Source organism: Salvelinus fontinalis, chromosome 39 (genome assembly GCF_029448725.1).
Source record: "Salvelinus fontinalis isolate EN_2023a chromosome 39, ASM2944872v1, whole genome shotgun sequence".
In the NCBI taxonomy this organism is placed as follows: Eukaryota; Metazoa; Chordata; class Actinopteri; order Salmoniformes; family Salmonidae; genus Salvelinus; species Salvelinus fontinalis.
Window position 1 is genome coordinate 7,442,930 of NC_074703.1, and position 25,713 is coordinate 7,468,642.

Below are 25,713 nucleotides of genomic sequence, written 5' to 3' on the forward strand. Positions count from 1 at the left end.
CACCTACTTATTCAAGGGTTCTTCTTTATTTTTACTATTTTCTAAATTGTAGAATAATAGTGAAGACATCAAAACTATGAAATAACACATGGAATTATATAGTCAACGAAAAAGTGTTAAACAAATCAAGATATATTTTAGATTCTTCAAATAGCCACCCTTTGCCTTGATGACAGCTTTGCACACTCTTGGCATTTTCTCAACCAGCTTCATGAGGTAGTCACCTGGAATGCATTTCAATTAACAGGTGTGCCTTGTTCATTTGTGGAATTTCTTTCTGTCTTAATGCGTTTGAGCCAGTCAGTTGTTTTGACAAGGTAGGGTGGGTATACAGAAGCCCTGTTTGGTAAAAGACCTTGTCCATATTATTGCAAGAACAGCTCAAATAAGCAAAGCGACACGACAGTCCATCATTACTTTAAGACATGAAGGTCAGTCAATACGGAAAATGTCAAGAACTTTGAAAGTTTCTTTAAGTGCAGTCTCAAAAAACATCAGGCACTATGATGAACCTGGCTCTCATGAGGACCGCCACAGGAAAGGAAGACCCAGAGTTACCTCCGCTGCAGAGGATTAGTTCATTAGAGTTAACAGCCTCAGAAATTGCAGCCCAAATAAATGCTTCATAGAGTTCCATATGTGTTATTTCATATTTTTGATGTCTTCACTATTATTCTACAATGTAGAAAATAGTAGTAAAAAAGGATAACCCTGGAATGAGTAGGTGTGTCCAAACGTTTAACTGGTACTGTATATAATGAAGTAATTACAGGAACAACGATGATCAGCTCCGTAACTACAGTCACCTCCGTTACCATCGGCCACACCGTCACAGTCGTAGATGTTGAAAATGTAGAATGAAGTAAAAACAGGGCAGTGGTGAGTCACTACCGTAACCGCAGTTACCCCCGTCACCGCTGTCTGCACCCTCACAGCTATTGGATGTGAATAAAAGAGATCTGGACTCACTGATGTTTCATACTGTAGGATATCTGGAGATTAAGATAGCCCAAACTGTCACGCAGTCACCACTCAGCAGCAGGTCCACATACCTAGTCCACATACCTAGTCCACATACTCGTTGTCATTGATACCATATCCGCTCTGTCAGTGTGTGATCCGATTTTTGATGAGGGCATAGAACTCCTTTCAGTTCTAAGCCGTCACTGACGAAGCCGTCGCAGCACAGTGCCCAGGGTTCCCATTTCACTCTCTACCAATACCATGGTGGGCTACACCACAGGTTGTCCTGGCAACTGTGCCTCTACCACACTCCCAGTAAAAAGGTGGTGAGTCATCGGTGGGTTGTCATGGTAACTGTGGTTGAATTAGTCGTGGTGAGAGTTAGGTTTGTTTTTTGGTTGGATTTTGCTGTGTAATGGGTGAAGGAAACTTACATGTAGTTGTATACATCTCTGGTGTGTGTGGAGCTTCTTCGTGTCAGTCTACAAGGACAGTCACTCTGAGTCACTCCTTCATACACACACAGACTTCAGAGGTGAGATTTCTCCGGGGGTCAGCTCCGGATAAGTGCTAACTAAACTAATCAGAGGAGGGCTGGGGGGAATCAGGGATTCCTGCATTTAGCCCAATCACTCAGATCTGTAATGAGACATGACTGTGAGCCACCCACACGCTCTCTTTTCTGGAGTGAGAAAAGAAACGAGACAGAGAGGGAGAGTGTGAGAGAGACATGGAGAGAAAGCAAGAGATAGAGAGAAGGAGCGACCGAAAGCGTGCGAGAGAGACATGGAACAAGGAGAAGAGGCCAGTCTGGGGCTGAACATTTCCCCGGTATTTTACAAATGTTCCATCCCAAGAATAAATCACTTTTCTCCCGGATAACCCTGTTTTTCCTGACAGAATTGAAAGCGTATTAAGCACATCAATATGTCTGGAATGGATTAGAGCTTTGATCAGCATGGAAATTCAAGCCTGATGCTACCTGAGCCTGATAAGCCATACATTAAAGACATTTTATGAGCCATACATTAAAGACATTTTATGAGCCCTACATTAAAGACATTTTATGAACCCAAGCACCAACAAACCCAAATGATTGTGCCGTTATCCAAGACATAGCCTATGATATACAGTACAGGCTACCGCACATTACGCACGACAGAAGAACAAAGCCCATAGTTGTAGCTAGCTACAGTGCATTCGGAAAGTACTCAGACCCTTGACTTTTTCCACATTTTGTTACGTTACAACCTTATTCTAAAATGTATTACATTGAAAACAGGTTTACAATGGAAAACAGGTTTTTAGAAATGTTTGCAAATGTTTGAAACATAAACAGATACCTTATTTACATAAGTATTCAGACCCTTTGCTATGAGACCCGAAATTGAGAACAGGTGCATCCTGTTTCCATTGATCATCCTTGAGATGTTTCTACAACTTGATTGGAGTCCACCTGTGGTCAATTCAATTGATTGGACATGATTTGGAAAGGCACACACCTATCTATATAAAGTCCCACAGTTGACAGTGCATGTTGACAGTGCATAAAAACCAAGCTATTAGGTCGAACGAGGTCGAAGGAATTGTCCGTAGAGCTCAGAGAAAGGATTGTGTCGAGGCACAGGTCTGGGGAAGGCTACCAAAAGATTTTTGCAGCATTGAAGGTCCCCAAGAACACAGTGGCCTCCATCATTCTTAAATGGAAGAAGTTTTGAACCACCAATAATCTTCCTAGAGCTGGCCTCCCGGCCAAACTAACCAATCAGTGGAGAAGCGCCTTGCTCCGGGAGGTGACCAAGAACCCGATGGTCACTCTGACAGAGCTCCAGAGACCCTCTGTGGAGATGGTTGTCCTTCTGGAAGGTTCTCCCTTCTCTGCAGCACTCCACCAATCATGCCTTTTTGGTAGAGTGGCCAGACCGAAGCCACTCCTCAGTAAAAGGCACATGCCAGCCCACTTGGAGTTTGCCAAAAGGCACCTAAAGACTCTCAGACCATGAGAAATTCTCGGGTCTGATGAAACCAAGATTGAACTCTATTCCACATTGTGTTACAGCCTGAATTTAAAATGTGTTAAAAATATGTTAGACACACAATACCCCACAAAGTGAAAACATGTTTTGAAATGTAAAACATGCTTTGCAAAACTATTGAAAATGAAATACAGAAATATACATAAGTATTCACACCCCTGAGTCAATACTTTGAAGAAGCGATTTTATTTTTTATTTAACTAGGCAAGTCAGTTAAGAACAAATTCTTATTTACAATGACGGCCTACCCCGTCCAAACCCAAACCCAACACTGGGCCAATTGTGCGCCACCCTATGGGACGCCCAATCACGCCCGGATGTGATGCAGTCTGGATTTGAACCAGGTACTGCAGTGATGCCTCTTGCACTGTGATGCAGTGTCTTAGACCACTGCGCCACTCGGGAGCCCGATTACAGCTGTAAGTCTATAAGAGCTTTCCACACCTGGATTTTGCAATATTTGCCTATTATTCTTTTAAAAATTCTTCAAGCTCTGTCATTGGTTGTTGATCATTGCTAGACAACCATTTTTAGATCTTGCCGTAGATTTTCTAGTAGATCCTTGAACAGGATTATCTATGTTTGATGCAATTTGAATGTAATTGATGGAGAGAGAGAGAGTGCTCACATGCACTCTGATTTAAAGCAATGATATTCGAGTGATAGGCTGTTTAAAACCAAAAAATTATCTTTACAAATTAAAAAATAAGGTGACCCCCGAAAGCCAGATGGAGATGTGTAAATTAGACATGCATTCAGTCTTTATATTACTGTAGCATAGACTATGTTGCAGGAAATGTAGGCCTATCTGTCACAAGATAAAAAGTTGAGATGAATGATGAGATGAAACATGCGTTGTAAACTGCGCTCCATACTGAGAAGCTCTGTCTGTCCCCACCCTGAGCGTTGATGATTGATCATGCAGATAGCAGAGAGAAGGCTGCAGAGAAGACACATTTAGACATTGCATATCATTTAATAGTTCCCTTTCATGTCATGCTGTTCATAGAAATAATGTATTATAATATGCCGGTTTCTCACAGTTATTTATCCTGGGAAAAGGGAGTGGAGTTTGGGCAGGAAATCTCTGTAGCCCGGTTCCCAGTATTCAACCCTAGCCCAGTCATATGCTGTCCTATGATGTAGAGTTAGCTGGCAGCACAACAGGCAGCAGCAGCTTTAAAGGAAAGATACCTGTCCTATGATGTAGAGTTAGCTGGCAGCACAACAGGCAGCAGCAGCTTTAAAGGAAAGATACCTGTCCTATGATGTAGAGTTAGCTGGCAGCACAACAGGCAGCAGCAGCTTTAAAGGAAAGATACCTGTCCTATGATGTAGAGTTAGCTGGCAGCACAACAGGCAGCAGCAGCTTTAAAGGAAAGATACCTGTCCTATGATGTAGAGTTAGTTGGCAGCAGCAGCTTTAAAGGAAAGCTACCTGTCCTATGATGTAGAGTTAGCTGGCAGCACAACAGGCAGCAGCAGCTTTAAAGGAAAGATACCTGTCCTATGATGTAGAGTTAGCTGGCAGCACAACAGGCAGCAGCAGCTTTAAAGGAAAGATACCTGTCCTATGATGTAGAGTTAGTTGGCAGCAGCAGCTTTAAAGGAAAGCTACCTGTCCTATGATGTAGAGTTAGCTGGCAGCGCAACAGGCAGCAGCAGCTTTAAAGGAAAGATACCTGTCCTATGATGTAGAGTTAGTTGGCAGCAGCAGCTTTAAAGGAAAGCTACCTGTCCTATGATGTAGAGTTAGTTGGCAGCAGCAGCTTTAAAGGAAAGATACCTGTCCTATGATGTAGAGTTAGTTGGCAGCAGCAGCTTTAAAGGAAAGATACCTGTCCTATGATGTAGAGTTAGCTGGCAGCGCAACAGGCAGCAGCAGCTTTAAAGGAAAGATACCTGTCCTATGATGTAGAGTTAGTTGGCAGCGCAACAGGCAGCAGCAGCTTTAAAGGAAAGATACCTGTCCTATGATGTAGTTAGCTGGCAGAAGCAGCAGCAGCTCTAAGGAGGCTCTAAACCTCTGTGGTCTTAATGAACAGAGAAGACTTTTTACATCTCAAATCTACCTCCTTACTGTCTGTTACTGCAGACCTACCTGGCTGGGGCATAGGGACTTAGGGACGACTTAGGGAGGACATAGGAACTACTAAGATGACTAAGTCAGTAGCATCCACCAAAAAGAACCCTTCTGTCTCACAGTATGCATTATGTCTTAGCCTTGCAGTTTCCCCTGTCAGTGTATCTACTTAAATGTACTCTTCAATCTCTCTTTCTCTCTCTCTCTCTCTCTCTCTCTCGCTCTCTCGCTCTCTCGCTCTCTCGCTCTCTCGCTCTCTCGCTCTCTCGCTCTCTCGCTCTCTCGCTCTCTCGCTCTCTCTCTCTCTCTCTCTCTCTCTCTCTCTCTCTCTCTCTCTCTCTCTCTCTCTCTCTCTCTCTCTCTCTCTCTCTCTCTCTCTCTCCCTCTCTCTCCCCCTCTCTCCCCCTCTCTCTCCTTCACAATGTAAGATCACCTCAAACGGCTCGTTCACAGCCACTGTGTCTCTGTGTGTGCTGCAGAAGCACATAGGCTACACATACTGCATAATTAAACCTCTTCAGCACGACAGGAAACGTCAATGGGGGGAAGACACAGCACAGTAGCAATCTGTCCCCATGCAGTTACATTTAGCAAACAGCTAGAATAGTAAGGGACTCTTATATACTGTATAATCTAACAGCGTATAAAGAAGCCCACAGACAGGGATATTATGGGTCTTTTGAAAGCAGGGTGTCTTAATATAGTGACGATGAGGCTTAGAGGCCTGCAATCACGTACAGCGCAGGAGACAGACGGCTAGCTATCACCGCTAAGTGGTTAGCGGTAATGGCTATCGACTCCAAGGGTAAACACATGGGCTACTGCAGCCACACACATACACACACTCACCAAATATACGCAGACAGGCGTACACACACACACACACACACACACACACACACACACACACACACACACACACACAAACTTTCATTTTCAATTGACCCTCCCACAGCATCTACTCCTCCCTTCCTCCGATCCAATGCTTCCACTCTTCTCTTCTCCCCCCTCCTTCATCCTCCTTCCCTTCTTTCCCTGAGGCTAAAGCCAAGATGTCGTTCTGTTCCAGTCCATTTCCCCCCGTGATGAAGCTCTGGAGGTGACATTTGGGTAATTGTGCTAACCAACGACAACACAAAATAACACGAAATAAGAAGCACAACTAACTCTCCAGGCTCTGCCATTAGAACAGTCATGCCCCATTGAGTATGGGCAAGGGGGGCAAGGAGGGGTGGGGTGTGGGAGGTATTGTGAGGCATACACACACACACACACACACACACATTACACACACACAAACTTTCACTCCTCCCTCCCGCGCTCTGAGATTTTCCCCGCCACTTGTTGGCAGCCATTTTGTTTGAGTCATTAATGAGGAGTGGTGAACTGCTCATGAATATTCACATCTAATTGACCAACCACCTGTGTTCATGCATACAGTCAACACCATATATCTCTAGAGACAGAGGCTGGGGTTGTGGAATACTACCAAGATGGATATTATTATCAGTATGGCAAGGCTGAACACAGTCAAATGATCATGAGACCAAACGGTAGGAGACAGATGGTACAATATGCTTTTCATATCAAGAGGGCAGACAAGGTTTGAACACAGCCTATACAATATTACTATGCTAATACCTATGCTTCTACTGAGCAAAACATATCAACTCAACCTTGAAGTACCTAAGGTATACTTGGATCGGAGTTGAATGATTTATGACAGTCAGCTGTTTGATCATAAGTTGAAGCAGTTGTTAATTAGTGCAAGACTGGAACAAAACCATACACACCCTGTGGGTCTCCAGCAATTGTTCAATTTTTTATTTATTTTTTAAACATCAAAATTGTTGGAATAAAGTCTGCAAACTTTTAGCTCAAGGCTTATTCCTTCAGCGGCAGATCCTGGCTTGAAACTTTGTTTTTGTTTACTTGGTTACTCACAAGAAAACTTCCAAATCCGTCTGAGAACCACTGATCTGTGATATGAAAAAGGCCAAGATAATAGCACATCTCTGAAATGGTTTTAGATTGCTCTGGTGTGCTATCTTGCCCTAGTGATACCGCATCTCTGAAATGGTTTTAGATTGCTATGGTGCGGTATCACTAGGGCAAGATAGCATATCTCTGAAATGGTTTTAGATTGCTATGGTGCGGTATCACTAGGGCAAGATAGCACATCTCTGAAATGGTTTTAGATTGCTATGGTGCGGTATCACTAGGGCAAGATAGCATATCTCTGAAATGGTTTTAGATTGCTATGGTGCGGTATCACTAGGGCAAGATAGCACATCTCTGAAATGGTTTTAGATTGCTATGGTGCGGTATCACTAGGGCAAGATAGCACATCTCTGAAATGGTTTTAGATTGCTATGGTGCGGTATCACTAGGGCAAGATAGCACATCTCTGAAATGTTTTTCACATCGGAGAACTTTCATAGGTTAAAGTTCAAGTGTGGACACACCGATAAAGACAGAGAAAAGAGTGTGTGTGTGTTAGCGTTTTTTCAGGTGCCCAGTTGTGGTGCAATCTTTTGTTTTGCTGTGTCATGTCAAGCTGTGTTAGGATAGTTCCAGAGAGAGGGGGTTTCGCTCTCTGGAAGTCCAGTTTGGATGCTCTTTTCCTGGGTGTGAAGTATCTGGGCTCCCCCTCTCCTCCTGTCCGGTTGGAGGTTCTCAAGCCTATTCTCTCGTGTGTGTGTGTGTGTGCGTGTGTGTGTACTATAGCATGTTGTTTTGTTGCACATTCGACACTGAAGGACAATCCTGTATGAGATGTAGCGTTGAGAGGCAGACCTGTAATTGGTGCATTATGCGACACGTTAGTGGGAGCTTAACTGTAATTGGTTAATGGGGTATGGCATTGGTCTGTCTGTCCTGCTAACACACAGACTGTCTTTGTAACACACACACACACCCTCTCATCAATCATCAGTGCTGACAGGCTTATTTACTCTACAGGAAAATACCATATCTGTCTATATTTATACCTCTGATCGCCATTCTCTCTCTCTCTCTCTCTCTCTCTCTCTCTCTCTCTCTCTCTCTCTCTCTCTCTCTCTCTCTCTCTCTCTCTCTCTCTCTCTCTCTCTCTCTCTCTCTCTCTCTCTCTCTCTCTCTCTCATACAAACACTTTCTTCCTCCCTCCCTCTCGTTCCTCTCTCTGCTGTATCTCTCTATCTTATATAGCCTGCTCTTTCTCTACATCTCGCTACATCTCCCATCAACTACCTCCCTCCCTCAGACTGTCTTTGTGACACACACACCCCCACGTCAAGCATCAGTGCTGACAGGCTTATTTACTCTACAAGAAAATAGAAAATACTATATCTGTTTATATTTATCCCTCTGATCGCCCCCCCCCCCTCTCTATGTCTGTCGCTCTCTGTCTCTCTCCCTCTTTGTTTCTCTACCTATCTTCTCATACAAACACTTTCTTCCTCCCAGATAGGTTTGGTATACTGTATGTACGAGGGGTATTCAACACTTACCATAGGAGGTCCAGAACCTACTGGTTTTCTGTTCTATCTGATACATTAATTGCACCTACCTGGTGTCCCTGTTCTCCATCAGTCCCTGATTAGAGTGGAACAACAGAAAAATGCAGTGGATGGAACTGGCTTCGATGTCCAGATGGGACTTTTTCTATACCGTCAATACTATTGAAACAATTTCTTATAATTGTTTTATACATTTCAATATAAACTCAGCAAAAAAAGAAACGCCCCTTTTTCAGATCCCTGTCTTTCGGATGGGACGTTAAACGGGTGTCCTGACTCTCTGAGGTCATTAAAGATCCCATGGCACTTATCGTAAGAGTAGGGGTGTTAACCCTGGTGTCCTGGCTAAATTCCCAATCTGGCCCTCAAACCATCATGGTCACCTAATAATCCCCAGTTTACAATTGGCTCATTCATCCCCCTCCTCTCCCCTGTAACTATTCCCCAGGTCGTTGCTGCAAATGAGAACGTGTTCTCAGTCAACTTACCTGGTAAAATAACGGTAAAATAAAATAAAATAAAAAATGGGGAATCACACAGAGGTATCCTTCTCAAGAGGACCAGGGGGATATGTTATCTCCCGGGTCAAAACAAAAACTTACCTGGTAAAATAACGGTAAAATAAAATAAAATAAAAAAAGATAATTCGTAAAAATCCAAATAACCATTAATCACTGCAGTACTTAATGCAGCTTGTGGCCACAGCATATACTGACTGTTACTTTTGAATTTGACCCCCCCTTTGTTCAGGGACACATTATTCAATTTCTGTTAGTCACATGTCTGTGGAACTTGTTGAGTTTATGGCTCAGTTGTTGAATCTTGTTATGTTCATACAAATACTTACACATGTTAAGTTTGCTGAAAATAACCGCAGTTGACAGTGAGAGAACGTTTCTTTTTTTGCTGAGTTTATATTTTAGTAATAAGCATTTCACTACACCCGCAATAACATCTGCTAAATATATGTATGTGACCAATACAATGTGATTTGATGTTATATATTTGTTGTTACTTTTTCAGTAAATGCCTGCAGTCAACTTGTGCAATACGTTAGGACATGGCTCTACAACCCTGTTGATGGAGCGCTGCCCTCCTGTAGGTTTTCGCTCCAACCCCAGTTGTAACTGACCTGATTCAGGTTAACAACCAGCTCATTATTATCTGCTCTAGATTAGAGTTGGAGTTAAAACCTACAGGACTGTATCTCTCCAGGAACAGGGTTGGAGTTAAAACCTACAGGACTGTAGCTCTCCAGGAACAGGGTTGGAGTTAAAACCTACAGGACTGTAACTCTACAGGAACAGGGTTGGAGTTAAAACCTACAGGACTGTAGCTCTCCAGGAACAGGGTTGGAGTTAAAACCTACAGGACTGTAGCTCTCCAGGAACAGGGTTGGAGTTAAAACCTACAGGACTGTATCTCTCCAGGAACAGGGTTGGAGTTAAAACCTACAGGACTGTAGCTCTCCAGGAACAGGGTTGGAGTTAAAACCTACAGGACTGTAGCTCTACAGGAACAGGGTTGGAGTTAAAACCTACAGGATGGCAGCTCTCCAGGAACAGGGTTGGAGTTAAAACCTCCAGGACTGTAGCTCTCCAGGAACAGGGTTGGAGTTAAAACCTAAAGGACTGTATCTCTCCAGGAACAGGGTTGGAGTTAAAACCTACAGGACTGTAGCTCTACAGGAACAGGGTTGGAGTTAAAACCTACAGGACTGTAGCTCTACAGGAACAGGGTTGGAGTTAAAACCTACAGGACGGTATCTCTCCAGGAATAGGGTTGGAGTTAAACCTACAGGACTGTAGCTCTACAGGAACAGGGTTGGAGTTAAAACCTACAGGATGGTAGCTCTCCAGGAACAGGGTTGGAGTTAAAACCTAAAGGACTGTAGCTCTCCAGGAACAGGGTTGGAGTTAAAACCTACAGGACGGTATCTCTCCAGGAACAGGGTTGGAGTTAAAACCTACAGGACGGTATCTCTCCAGGAACAGGGTTGGAGTTAAAACCTACAGGACTGTAGCTCTCCAGGAACAGGGTTGGAGTTAAAACCTACAGGACTGTAGCTCTACAGGAACAGGGTTGGAGTTAAAACCTACAGGACTGTAGCTCTCCAGGAACAGGGTTGGAGTTAAAACCTACAGGACTGTAGCTCTACAGGAACAGGGTTGGAGTTAAAACCTACAGGATGGTAGCTCTCCAGGAACAGGGTTGGAGTTAAAACCTACAGGACTGTAGCTCTCCAGGAACAGGGTTGGAGTTAAAACCTACTTGACTGTATCTCTCCAGGAACAGGGTTGGAGTTAAAATCTACAGGACTGTATCTCTCCAGGAACAGGGTTGGAGTTAAAACCTACAGGACTGTATCTCTCCAGGAACAGGGTTGGAGTTAAAACCTACAGGATTGTAGCTCTACAGGAACAGGGTTGGAGTTAAAACCTACAGGACTGTATCTCTCCAGGAATAGGGTTGGAGTTAAAACCTACAGGACTGTAGCTCTCCAGGAACAGGGTTGGAGTTAAAACCTCCAGGACTGTAGCTCTCCAGGAACAGGGTTGGAGTTAAAACCTAAAGGACTGTAGCTCTCCAGGAACAGGGTTGGAGTTGAAACCTACAGGACTGTAGCTCTCCAGGAACAGGGTTGGAGTTAAAACCTACAGGACTGTAGCTCTACAGGAACAGGGTTGGAGTTAAAACCTACAGGATGGCAGCTCTCCAGGAACAGGGTTGGAGTTAAAACCTCCAGGACTGTAGCTCTCCAGGAACAGGGTTGGAGTTAAAACCTAATGGACTGTATCTCTCCAGGAACAGGGTTGGAGTTAAAACCTACAGGACTGTATCTCTCCAGGAACAGGGTTGGAGTTAAAACCTACAGGACTGTAGCTCTACAGGAACAGGGTTGGAGTTAAAACCTACAGGACTGTAGCTCTACAGGAACAGGGTTGGAGTTAAAACCTACAGGATTGTAGCTCTCCAGGAACAGGGTTGGAGTTAAAACCTAAAGGACTGTAGCTCTCCAGGAACAGGGTTGGAGTTAAAACCTACAGGACGGTATCTCTCCAGGAACAGGGTTGGAGTTAAAACCTACAGGACGGTATCTCTCCAGGAACAGGGTTGGAGTTAAAACCTACAGGACTGTAGCTCTACAGGAACAGGGTTGGAGTTAAAACCTACAGGACTGTATCTCTCCAGGAACAGGGTTGGAGTTAAAACCTACAGGACTGTAGCTCTACAGGAACAGGGTTGGAGTTAAAACCTACAGGACTGTAGCTCTACAGGAACAGGGTTGCAGTTAAAACCTACAGGACTGTAGCTCTAAAGGAACAGGGTTGGAGTTAAAACCTACAGGATGGTAGCTCTCCAGGAACAGGGTTGGAGTTAAAACCTACAGGACTGTAGATCTCCAGGAACAGGGTTGGAGTTAAAACCTACAGGACTGTATCTCTCCAGGAACAGGGTTGGAGTTAAAACCTACAGGACTGTATCTCTCCAGGAGCAGGGTTGGAGTTAAAACCTACAGGACTGTAGCTCTACAGGACCAGTCAAAAGTTTGGACGCCTACTCATTCAAGGGTTCTTCTTTATTTTTACTATTTTATACATTGTAGAATAATAGTGAAGACATCACAGCTATGAAATAACACATATGAAATCATTTAGTAATCAAAAAGGTGTTTAACTAATCAAAATATATTTTAGATTTTAGATTCTTCAAAGTAGCCACCCTTTGCCTTCATGACAGCTTTACACACATGATTCCATATGTGTTATTTCATAGTTTTGATGTCTTCACTATTATTCTACAATATAGAAAATTGTAAAAATAAAGAAAAACCCTGGAATGAGCAGGTGTGTCCAAACTCTTGACAGGTACTGTATAAAAACATTTCCTAATCATTTTTCATTGGAAAGGCAGAGAAGTGTTTTTATCAAAAGCAATCACTTTTGCATGGGAGAACACAGAATGCTACTAATTACTACACGTACCTCATTAGGCCACATTTTTGTTTTGACCCGGGAGATAACATATCCCCCTGGTCCTCTTGAGAAGGATACCTCTGTGTGATTCCCCATTTTTTATTTATTTTTTTTATTTATTTTACCGTTATTTTACCAGGTAAGTTGACTGAGAACACGTTCTCATTTGCAGCAACGACCTGGGGAATAGTTCCAGGGTAGAGGAGGGGGATGAATGAGCCAATTGTAAACTGGGGATTATTAGGTGACCATGATGGTTTGAGGGCCAGATTGGGAATTTAGCCAGGACACCGGGGTTAACACCCCTACTCTTACGATAAGTGCCATGGGATCTTTAATGACCTCATGTCTGTGTCAAGGTATAATTGAACAAATATTTGAGCGTCTGTACTTTTGTGTAGCACGACAAGGACTGACGGATAGACTACAGGTGCACGGACACACATACACACACACACACACTTGTGGGGAGTGTGTGTACGTCTCTCTTGTTGGCTGGTGATTGAAATGGATGGTTTTTCCCTTTAATGTGGGTGAGAAATTAGATTCTGTCCACCCTCTGCACTCGTTTCCCCTCCCTCTCTTTCCTCTCCTCCCTCTCAGTTTCTTATTTTCTCCCTAATTGATCACAGACTGGGGAAATCAACTCTGACATCTGAGTCCTCGTCAGGCCACTCTTTCCTCTCTCACTCCTTCAGAGGTGTGTCTGTCTGTCTGTCTGTCTGTCTGTCTGTCTGTCTGTCTGTCTGTCTGTCTGTCTGTCTGTCTGTCTGTCTGTCTGTCTGTGTGTGAGACATTTAAGACAGAAAGATGTGCTCAGTGTAAGGTTGGCCATTTGAGCACACATGGCAGCTGCCACATCTGAGGTTCACATCTGAACGAACTCCAGTGGAAATGCATTGCAGCCTTGACCCTCCGTGGATACCTGCTCTTCTATCTCTCTGTTTGGATTGCTCTTCGTTTGATCCAGGCTTAATTAAATCTACCCCCCTTCTCTTGTCTCTCTCTCTTCACCCCCCTCTCTCTCTCTGTCTCTCTTTCAAGGCCACTCTCCCCAGGTGACGGTGACTGAGCCGGAGCTGTGTAACCATAGGAACAGCTCCTCACCGACGGGGCCTACTCCAGACTGCTCTCCCCCTTCCCCAGACACTGCCCTGAAGAGCATTGACAGAGTCATCCGCCCACAGGTGAGCCACATAATGTAAACCTCCCCCGCGCCCCACACACACACACACACACACACACACACACACACACACACACACACACACACACACACACACACACACACACACACACACACACACACACACACACACACACACACACACACACACACACACACACACACAAGGTGAATGGTGTATTTGGTTGAGTGAAGCTGTGTGGGGATGTGGGACCACAAATAGCTGTGACCTCTAAAGTGATCTTAGGAGAAGGTAATAGGTCTTTCACATTGGAAGAATATGCAATTCTAGTACAGTGATGTTTTTATTCAATGTATCGTGTCGCCATGACAACCTCTCTCTTGATTTCTCCCTCTTTGTATCTCTCTGTATCTCTCTCTCTCTTTGTATCTCTATCTCGTTGTATCTCTCTCATCTCTCTCTTTTTCTTTCGCTTTCTTTCTTTCTCTCTTTATTCCTCTCTCATCTCTCTCTTTGTATCTCTCTTTCGCTCTTTCTCTATATTTTTCTCTCTCTGTATCTCTCATCTCTCTTTTTCTTTCACTTTCTTTCACTCTCATCTCTCTCTTTGTATCTCTCTTTCTTTCTTTCTCTCTCGCGCTCTCTCTCTCTCTCTCCCCCTCTCTTTCTATTCCTATCTATCTTTGTATCTCTCTCTCTTGCTCTCTCTGTATCTCTCTCTCATCTCTCTTTCTCTCTCTTCATTTTTCCATTGCAGTGTGATGCTAGTATCACACACACACACACACACACACACACACACACACACACACACACACACACACACACACACACACACACACACACACACACACACACACACACACACACACACCATTGTAGTGTGAAGGAATACTTGGCGCCTGGCAGGAGTTGAGTTGAAGGCAAGAGTTTACGGTTGCTGCAGCAGATTTCAATATCTACCTCACTCACAAACACACATTGACTATTTTCAATGTTTACATTTGCATATTTATATTTAGCAGGCATTCCCTGCTACTGCTATGTGTTCTCAGAGTGAAATACACAATTAAAGAGCAGAATATACACCAGCCTAATAACAAGCTAGAGTATTAGATTCCATGATTCATTCTTGAAACTTTATTTATTTTCATATCATTGCTCCCTCTGGCTCATTTGTTGTGTAATACAGTCTGTGTAGTCAATAGAGCTTAAACACTGGCTGTATCACAACCGGCCGTGATTGGGTGTCCCATAGGGCGGCGCACAATTGGCCCAGCATCGTCCGGGTTTGACCAGTGTAGGCCGTCATTGTAAATAAGAGTTTGTTCTTAACTGACTTGCCTAGTTAAATAAAGGTTAAATAAAACATTCTAAATAAATAAAAACTGGTGCTCTTGGGGACAGATCTAGGATCAGCTTACCCTCCCTAAATTCTAATTGTAACCATAGGGGAGGGAATAGAAAAACAGACATTAGATCAGTATCTAAGGGGGTTTTGTCCGACATGCAAGAAGCTTCCGACTAGACGATGTGAATACCTTTTGTTCTTGTTGTTCTTTATTCTCCTTTCTGATCTGTTCTGCCATCTGGACATGTTAGATCCCCAAAACTCTTGATCTCTGACGGGAGAAGACAGGAGCAGAGGAGGGATGTGACAAAGGGATGAGAAGATAAAGAGGGGAGATTTGTGGTGTGTGTCTGTCTGTAAGTCTTTGTCAGGGGTGTTATCATCTCAATGATCTGAAGACTTTAGGCCGTACCGCTGTTCCTACACCCCACTGGCTAAATGTCTGACTTCACTGCTAAGCCGTGTGTGTGTGTGTGTGTGTGTGTGTGTGTGTGTGTGTGTGTGTGTGTGTGTGTGTGTGTGTGTGTGTGTGTGTGTGTGGTGATAAAGTGAACCCATGACACACCTCATGGTTGGGGAGACAGGGTTATGGGTGTTGTTGTTACCAGACAGTACTAGACACCACCCTGTGATGACACCCCACTGGGCATGTTGCTTCTACACACGCATATATATATATATACACACACAGATACAGTTGAAGTCGGAAGTTTACATACACTTAGGTTAGAGTTGTTAAAAATCGTTTTTCAACCACTCCACACATTTCTTGTTAACAAACTATAGTTTTGGCAAGTCTGTTAGGGCATCTACATTGTGCATACCACAAGTAATTTTTCCAACAATTGTTTAAAGACAGATTATTTCACTTATAATTCACTGTATCACAATTCCAGTGGGTCAGAAGTTTACACACACTAAGTTGACTGTGCCTTTAAGCAGCTTGTAAAATTCCAGAGAATTATGTAATGGCTTTAGAAGCTTCCGATAGGCTAATTGACATAATTTGAGTCAATTGGAGGTGTGCCTGTGGATGTATTTCAAGGCCTACCTTCAAACTCAGCTCAGTGGCTCTTTGCTTGACATCATGTGGAAATCAGCCAAGACCTCAGAAAATAAATTGTAGACCTCCACAAGTCTGGTTCATCCTTGGGAGCAATTTCCAAACGACTGAAGGTACCACGTTCATCTGTACAATCAATAGTATGCAAGGATAAACACCATGGGACCACGCAGCCGTCATACTGCTCAGGAAGGAGATGCGTTCTGTCTCCTGTAGATGAACGTACTTTGGTGCAAAAAGTGCAAATCAATCCCAGAACAACAGCAAAGGACCTTGTGAAGATGCTGGAGGAAACAGGTTCAAAAGTATCTCTATCCATAGTAAAACAAGTCCTATATCGACATAACCTGAAAGGCCACTCAGCAAGGAAGAAGCCACTACGCCAAAACCATCATAAAAAAGCCAGACTACGGTTTGCAACTGCACATGGAGACAAAGATCGTACTTTTTGGAGAAATGTCCTCTGGTCTGATGAAACAGAAATAGAACTGTTTGGCCATAATGACCATCGTTATGTTTGGAGGAAAAAGGGGGAGGCTTGCAAGCCGAAGAACACCATCCCAACCGTGAAGTATGGGGGTGGCAGCATCATGTTGTGGGGGTGCTTTGCTGCAAGAGGGACTGGTGCACTTAAAATAGATGACATCATGAGGAAGGAAAATTATGTGGATATATTGAAGCAACATCTCAAGACATCAGTCAGGAAGTTAAAGCTTGGTCACAAATGGGTCTTCCATATGGACAATGACCCCAACCATACTTCTAAAGTTGTGGCAAAATGGCTTAAGGACAACAAAGTCAAGGTATCGGAGTGTCCATCACAAAGCCCTGACCTCAATCCTATAGAAAATTTGTGGGCAGAACTGAAAAAGCGTGTGCCAGCAAGGAGGCCTACAAACCTGACTCAGTTACACCAGCTCTGTCAGGAGGAATGAGCCAAAATTCACCCAACTTATTGTGGGAAGCTTGTGGAAGGCTAGCCGAAACATTTGACCCAAGTTAAACAATTGAAAGGCAATGCTACCAAATACTAATTGAGTGTATGTAATCTTCTGACCCACTGTGAATGTGATGAAGAAATAAAAGCTGAATTAAATCATTCTCTCAACAATTATTCTGACATTTCACATACTTAAAATAAAGTGGTGATCCTAACTGACCTAAGACAGAGAATCTTTACGAGGAATAAATGTCAGGAATTGAGAAAAAATGAGTTTAAATGTATTTGGCTAAGGTGTATGTAAACTTCTGACTTCAACTGTACATACACACACACACATATACACAGACACACACACCATATGCACACGATGCCACTCACACACACTAATTTCCTGCTTGCTCAAACCTCTCAATGCTTAAGTTTAGGCATTAATTCAGAATGGTTAGGGGAAGAGAGCCCATTCGCCAACCCCACCTCCCTAGCAACCCACAACCCTACTTGATGATAATAGTGTGCACTGTTGCCCCTAGTGACCGTTTTGAAAGCATCTCCTGACGTCCTGGGACCTGGACGCACGTCGAATAACCCCTTGGATCTCGAGTTACCTGACTGCTCCTCCATCCCAATCTCTCGTTCTGTCCTTTTCTCTCTCTCTCCCCTCTGGTTCATTTCTCAGACTGATGTCTTCTCTCTCTCCAAACACACTGGTGATGCACAGATAGCATGGGCTGGTTATCAGGGATATTGAGACCTTGTGTGTGTGCTCGATCGCACACATGTATGTAGACCTTTGATGCCTTCCTTGAGACATTTCCCTGATAAACCTTAGTCTTCTATCTCCTGTTGTGCTGCCAGTCTCTCTCTCCAGCTGCAGTGATCTACCATGTCCAGATGAGACACTGGTTATACCTGGAAGTATTGGAGATAACACAGTTACACACAAACGTGTGAACACACACACGCTCCCCATCTCAAACAGACAGACACACGGCAGAGTGTTGATAAGGCAGACTTGCCTGTCTGCCTGTGCATACTATAGATTAGACGTAGATATATGTGACATTGAGAGGTTGAGTGGATGTAGAAGCATGGTATGCAGATAAGAGGGCACGACGTGAAGAGGGCACAACAAAGCCTATTCCCCCTCAGGAGACTGAAAAGGTTTGGCATGGGTCCTCAGATCCTCAAAAGGTTCTACAACTGCTCAATCGAGAGCATCCTGACTGGTTGCATCATTGCCTGGTATGGCAACTGCTAGGCCTCAGACCGCAAGGCACTACAAAGGGTAGTGTGGATGGCCCAGTACATCACTAGGGCCAAGCTTCCTGCCATCCAGAACCTCTATACCAGGCATTGTCAAAGGAAGGCCCTAAAAACTGTCAAAGACTCCAGCCACCCTAGTCATAGACTGTTCTCTCTGCTATCGCACGGTAGCAAATGTATTAAAAATAAAAACAGAAATACCTTATTTACATAAGTATTCAGACCCTTTGCTATGAGACTTGAAATTGAGTTCAGGTGCATCTTGTTTCCATTGATCATCCTTGTAGAAATATCTCAACTTGATTGCAGTCCACCTGTGGTAAATTCAATTGATTCAGCATAATTTGGAAAGGTACACACCTGTCTAGATAAGGTTCCACAGTTGACAGTGCATGTCAGAGCAAAAACCAAGCCATGAGGTCGAAGGAATTGTCCATAGAGCTAAGAGACAGGATTGTGTCAAGGCACAGATCTGGGGAAGGGTACCAAAAGATGTCTCCAGCATTGAAGGTCCGCAAGAACACAGTGGCCTCCATCATTCTTAAATGGAGGAAGTTTGGAATCGTCAAGACTCTTCCTACAGCTGGCTGCCCGCCCAAATTGAGCAATCGAGGGAGAACGGCCTTGGTCAGGGAGATGACCAAGAACCTGATGGTTACTCTGACAGAGCTCCAGAGTTCCTTTTTAGAGATGGGAGAACCTTCCAGAAGGACAACCACCTCTGCAGCACTCCACGTATCAGGCCTTTATGGTAGAGTGGCCAGATGGATGCCACTCCTCAGTAAAAGGCACATGACAGCCTGCTTGCTAAAAGGCCTAAAGGACTCTGACCATGAGAAACAAGATTCTCTGGTCTGATGAAACCAAGATTGAACTCTTTGGCCTGAATGCCAAGCGTCACATCTGGAGGAAACCAGACACCACTCATCAGCTGGCCTATACTATCCCACTGTGAAGCATGGTGGTGGCAGCACACAGCCAGACTTGAACCTGATCGAACATCTCTAGAGAGACCTGACAATAGCTGTGCAGCGATGCTCCCCATCCAACCTGACAGAGCTTGAGGGGATCTGCAGAGAAGAATGGGATAAACTCCCCAAATACAGGTGTGCCAAGCTTGTAGCGTCATACCCAGACTCGAGGCTGTAATCGCTGCCAAAGGTGCTTCAACAAAGTACTGAGTAAAGGGTTTGAATACTTATGTAAATGTAATATTTAACTTGGGTAAAAAAAAAAAAGAATGAGCTAAATGTTTGAAAAACCTGCTTTTGCTTTGTCATGATGGGGTATTGTGTGTAGATTGATGAGGTAAAAAAACAATTTAATCCATTTTAGAATAAGGCTGTAATGTAACAACATGTGGAGGGGGGGAGGGGGGTGATTTGATATAATCCGTGTCTCAGCGTCTCCATTTCCCCTTCGTCTTTCAAGCAGGCGAAGACATACGCACGCACACACGTGCACCCACACACACAATCACTTTGCCATTTAAAGTTCATCAATCTGTTATTAGGCAACTAGACATGGCAGGTAGCCTAGTGATTAGAGCATTGGTCCAGTAACCGAAAGGTTGCTGGATCGAATCCCTGAGCTGACAAGGTAAAAATCTGTCGTTCTGCCCCTGAACAAGGCAGTTAACCCACTGTTCCTAGGCCGTCAATGTAAATAAGAAGTTGTTCTTAACTGACTTGCCTAGTTAAATAAAGGTTAAATAAAACATTTAAAAAAAACATCAATCACTGATCCACTGGGGTTGTGTTTACAGACCGTGCTGCTCAAACACACACACACATACACACACACACACACACACACACACACCATGATCAATGAACTGCGATTATCTCTGTTTGGTTTGGCGGCAGATTGTGGAAGGGAGAGTGGAAAGACAAGAGAAAGACGGTGAAAGACTAAGTGCTTTAATGGGACTGAGCGGGAGATAGATAGTGGATGAGAGGGAGATAGATAGTGGATGAGAGGGAGATAGATAGTGGATGAGAGGGAGATAGATAGTGGATGAGAGGGAGATAGATAGTGGATGAGAGGGAGATAGATAGTGGATGAGAGGGAGATAGATAGTGGATGAGAGGGAGATAGTGGATGAGAGGGAGATAGATAATGGATGAAAGGGAGATAGATAATGGATGAAAGGGAGATAGATAATGGATGAAAGGGAGATAGATAGTGGATGAGAGGGAGATAGATAGTGGATGAGAGGGAGATAGATAGTGGATGAGAGGGAGATAGATAGTGGATGAGAGGGAGATAGATAATGGATGAGAGGGAGATAGATAATGGATGAGAGGGAGATAGATAATGGATGAGGGGGAGATAGATAGTGGATGAGAGGGAGATAGATAGTGGATGAGAGGGAGATAGATAGTGGATGAGAGGGAGATAGATAGTGGATGAGAGGGAGATAGATAGTGGATGAGAGGGAGATAGATAGTGGATGAGAGGGAGATAGATAGTGGATGAGAGGGAGATAGATAGTGGGAGAGAGGGAGATAGATAGTGGATGAGAGGGAGATAGATAGTGGATGAGAGGGAGATAGATAGTGGATGAGAGGGAGATAGATAGTGGATGAGAGGGAGATAGATAGTGGATGAGAGGGAGATAGATAGTGGATGAGAGGGAGATAGATAGTGGATATGAGAGGGAGATAGATAGTGGATATGAGAGGGAGATAGATAGTGGATATGAGAGGGAGATAGATAGTGGATATGAGAGGGAGATAGATAGTGGATATGAGAGGGAGATAGATAGTGGGAGAGAGGGAGATAGATAGTGGGAGTAAGGGAGATAGATAGTGGATGAGAGGGAGATAGATAGTGGATGAGAGGGAGATAGATAGTGGATGAGAGGGAGATAGATAGTGGATGAGAGGGAGATAGATAGTGGATGAGAGGGAGATAGATAGTGGAGAGAGGGAGAGAGGGCAACGGAGTTTCAGTGAGAGAGAGAATTAGAGGAAAAAAATAATTAAGTAAAGAGAAGTTGCAAGGGAGGCAGCGTGACTGACAGAGAGAAAGTGATAGATACAGATGGAGAGTAAGAGTGACAGGGAGAGCGAGAGTGGCAGAGAGCGGCAGAGTGAGAGAGGATAGTAGAGTGACCTTCTGCCAGGTACTTACTAACGAGCCGACAGGGAACGTCTCCACCCTGCCATTACCCAGGTCACTTCACTCCTAGTACCGGCCAATCAGCAGACAGACCTGCCTCTGCCCCTTGTCCCTTTAGAACATTGTAGCTGAAACACACTGCTGTCTACTGTCTCAGCTAGAACTGACTGGTAATAGGCACCATTTTAGATTGTGTAACTGTGAGAAAGACTTCTGATTTTGCTAAGCTAGTTTTCATAATTGGTGGGTGTGGGTGTTTGCGGGTGGGGAGTCTGACTGATTAAGGTTTTGATTTCACACCCATTAGGGTGTCAAAGGCCCTGGGGAGTTGAGACTACACCGCTGCTGAAACAGATCCAGGCTAGCGTTAACCAACTGTATGCTAACTCCAACACACACAAAGACTGGTCCAGGCGCTAATGAATGCTCACTCCAATGCCCAGACTGGTACAGGCTAACACGCTAACCAACGCTAACTCCACCACTCACAGACACTGGTCCAGGCTAAAGTGCTAACGAATGCTAACTCCAACACTCACAGACTGGTCCAGGCTAAGGTGCTAACCAACGCTACCTTCACCACTCACCGACACTTTCCCAGGCTAATGCTAACCAACACTAAGTCCACCACACTCTCTCTCCTCCGCTGTTCAGGAATTCACTTTGCATATCCCTCTTCATATCTGATTGGTACAGACATGGCTCAATGACAGCTGACCTATCCTGTCAGAGTGCTGTGAGTTGTGAGTGATTCCCGATGCCCCTGATTAGGTGTGTCCTGCTGGGGCCCAGATAATAAATGCAATTTTGTGTGTGTGTGTCTTTTGTGCCTTCAGAAAGTATTAATACCCCTTGACTTTTTCTCCATTTTGTTGTCTTGATTAAATTGAGATTGTTTTGTCACTGGCCTACACACAATAGCCCATAATGTCAAAGTGGAGTTACACTACCGTTCAACAGGTTGGGGTCACTTAGAAATGTCCTTGTTTTTGAAAGAAAAGCAATTTTTTTGTCCATAAAAATAACATCAAATTGATCAGAAATACAGTGTAGACATTGTTAATGTTGTAAATGACTATTGTAGCTGGAAACGGCAGATTTTTAATGGAATATCTACATAGGCGTACAGAGGCCCATTATCAGCAACCATCACTCCTGTGTTCCAATGGCACGTTGTGTTAGCTAATCGTAGTTTATCATTTTGAAAGGCTAATTGATCATTAGAAAACTCTTTTGCAATTATGATAGCATAGCCAAAAACTGTTGTTCTGATTAAAGAAGCAATAAAACTGGCCTTATTTGGACTAGTTGAGTATCTGGAGCATCAGTATTTGTTGGTTCGATTACAGGCTCAAAATGGCCAGAAACAAAGAACTTTCTTCTGAAACTCGTCAGTCTATTCTTGTTTTGAGAAATGAAGGCTATTCCATGCAAGAAATTGACAAGAAACTGAAGATCTCATACAACGCTGTGTACTACTCCCTTCACAGAACAGCGCAAACTGGCTCTAACCAGAATAGAAAGAGTGGGAGGTCCCGGTGCAAGAGGACAAGTACGTTAGTGTCTATTTTGAGAAACACACGCCTCACAAGTCCTCAATTGGCAGCTTCATAAGATAGTACCCGCAAAACACCAGTCTCAACATCAACAGTGAAGAGGCGACTCCGGGATGCTGGCCTTCTAGACATAGTTCCTCTGTCCAGTGTCTGTGTTCTTGTGCACATATTTTCTTTTTATTGGCCAGTCTGAGATATTGCATTTTCTTTGTAACTCTGCCTAGAAGGCCAGCATCCCGGAGTCGCCTCTTCACTGTTGACGTTGAGGCTTGTGTTTTGCAGGTACTATTTAATGAAGCTGCCAGTTGAGGACTTGTGAGGCATCTGTTTCTCAAACTAGACACTCTAATGTACTTGTCCTCTTGCTCAGTTGTGCACCGGGGCCTCCCACTCCTCTTTCTAATGTGATGTTATTATGGACAACAAAATGTGCTTTTCTTTCAAAAACAAGGACATTTCTAAGTGACCCCAAACTTTTGAACGGTAGTGGATATTTTTCTAAATGTTTTAGAAATTAATTAAAAATTAAAAACTGAAATGTAATGGGTCAGTAAGTATTCAACCTCTTTGTTATGGTAGGCCTAAATAAGTTCAGTAGTAAAAAGGTGCTTAACAAGTCACAAAATAAGTTGCATGGACTCACTCTGTACAAGAATAGTGTTTAACATTATTTTTGAATGTCCGCCTCAGCTCTGCCACTCTCCATATTTTCAAGCATAGTTGCGGCTGTTCATGTTATGGGTATGCTTGTAATCATTAAGGACGGGGGAGTTGTCCAGATAAATGTCCAGATAAAACATTTACAAAATGGACCTAATCACAGGCAAAATCCTAGAGGAAAACCTGTTTGAGTCTGCTTTCCACCATACACTGAGCTATTAATTCACCTTTCAGCAGGACAATAACCTAAAATGCAAGGCCAACCTTCCACTGGAGTTGCTTACCAAGAAGACAGTGAATGTTCCTGAATGGCCGAGTTACAGATGTTGACTTAAGTCTGCTGAAAATCTATTGCAAGACCTGAAAATGGTTGTCTAGCAATGATCAATAACCACTTTGACAGACCTTGAAGAATTTTGAAAATAATAATGAGCAAATGTAGCACAATCCAGGTGTGGAAAGCTCTCAGAGACTTACCCAGAAAGACTCACGGCTGCACTCGCTGCCAAGATTCTTCTACAAAGTATTGACTCAGGTGTGAATACTTAGGTAAATCAGATATTTATGTATTTCATTTTCAATACATTTGCTAAAATATCAACAAACATGTTTTCACTTTCACATTATGGGGTATTGTGTGTAGATGGATGAGAAAATAAATACAGTATGTAATCCATGTTGAATTCAGGCTGTAACACAACAGAATGTGGAATAAGTGAAGGGGTATGAACACTTTCCGAATGCACTGTATGTTGAAATGTTCTGGTTACTGCCTTTTGCTGTGTGGTTTCCTGCTTTGTGTTGCTAAGGCAACCCCTTTGGATTTGGAAACCAAATGACTTTAAGCACGCCGAGAGGAAAGGTTATTTAGAAATACACTTTATTAAGGAGAATCAACTCAAACGATACTCAAGTGAATTTGAACTCCTTTACATTGATTAAAAAAAAGCTGTACTTAATTATAAAATTATATTCTGACAGGACATATAATCATTAGACTAATTTGAATAATGATGTTTCCTTCCCCTGATACAACGTTACAAAATGAAGTGTGCGCAAATGGCAATAATGAACATGTCATCAAGATATTATTTTATCTTCCATGTGCTGTTTTCCATTCATTAGTGTAGATTATATCTTTCCACTCCCTCCCTTGTTCCCAGAGAGGCTTCGCGCACACACACACACACACACACACACACACACACACACACACACACACACACACACACACACACACACACACACACACACACACACACACACAGACACACACAGACACACACACACACACACACTTCCAGCTCCATCAATTTACCCTGGAATCTCCCAACCGGCACTAGGCCCAATTAGAATAATGACTATCCATACATTAACCCACAATTCCTCACTCACACCTGGCGTCTGCTGGAAATAATGGGTTTCACCATTGGGCATGACATTAAAAGAATAACACACTGTACACACGTGCGCATACACACACACTAACACTCTCTCTCTCACTCTCTCTCACACGCACATATACACTCTCTCTCTCTCAATTCAAGGAGCTTTATTGGCATGGGAAACATATGTTTACATTGCCAAAGCAATTGAAATGGATCAACAAAAGTGAAATAAACAATAAAAAGTGAACAGTAAATATTACACTCACACAAGTTCCAAAATAATAGACATTTCAAATGTCATGTCTATATACAGTGTTGTAACGATGTGAAAATAGTTAAAGTAGAAAAGAGAAAATAAATAAACATAAATATGGGTTGTATTTACAATTGTGTTTGTTCTTCACTGGTTGCCCTTTTCTTGTGCCAACAGGTCACAAATCTTGCTGCTGTGATGACACACTGTGGTATTTCACCCAATAGATATGAGAGTTTATCAAAATTGGATTTGTTTTCGAATTCTCTGTGGGTCTGTGTAATCTGAGGGAAATATTTGTCTCTAATATGGTCATACATTTGGCAGGAGGTTAGGAAGTGCAGCTCAGATTCCACCTCATTTTGTGGGCAGTGTGCATATAGCCTGTCTTCTCTTGAGAGCCAGG

The 25,713-nt window shown here is 43.4% G+C and overlaps 1 protein-coding gene across 3 annotated transcripts in view; it reads left to right on the forward strand.

Moving 5' to 3' along the window:
* LOC129838664 (ankyrin repeat and sterile alpha motif domain-containing protein 1B-like) overlaps positions 1-25,713 on the forward strand; it is a 245,952-nt gene that overhangs the window by 89,975 nt on the left and 130,264 nt on the right. For all 3 annotated transcript variants that reach the window (XM_055905781.1, XM_055905783.1, XM_055905784.1), the window contains exon 10: positions 13,604-13,746. In XM_055905781.1, the coding sequence (XP_055761756.1) occupies positions 13,604-13,746 (143 nt within the window). The remainder of the gene's footprint in view (positions 1-13,603; positions 13,747-25,713) is intronic.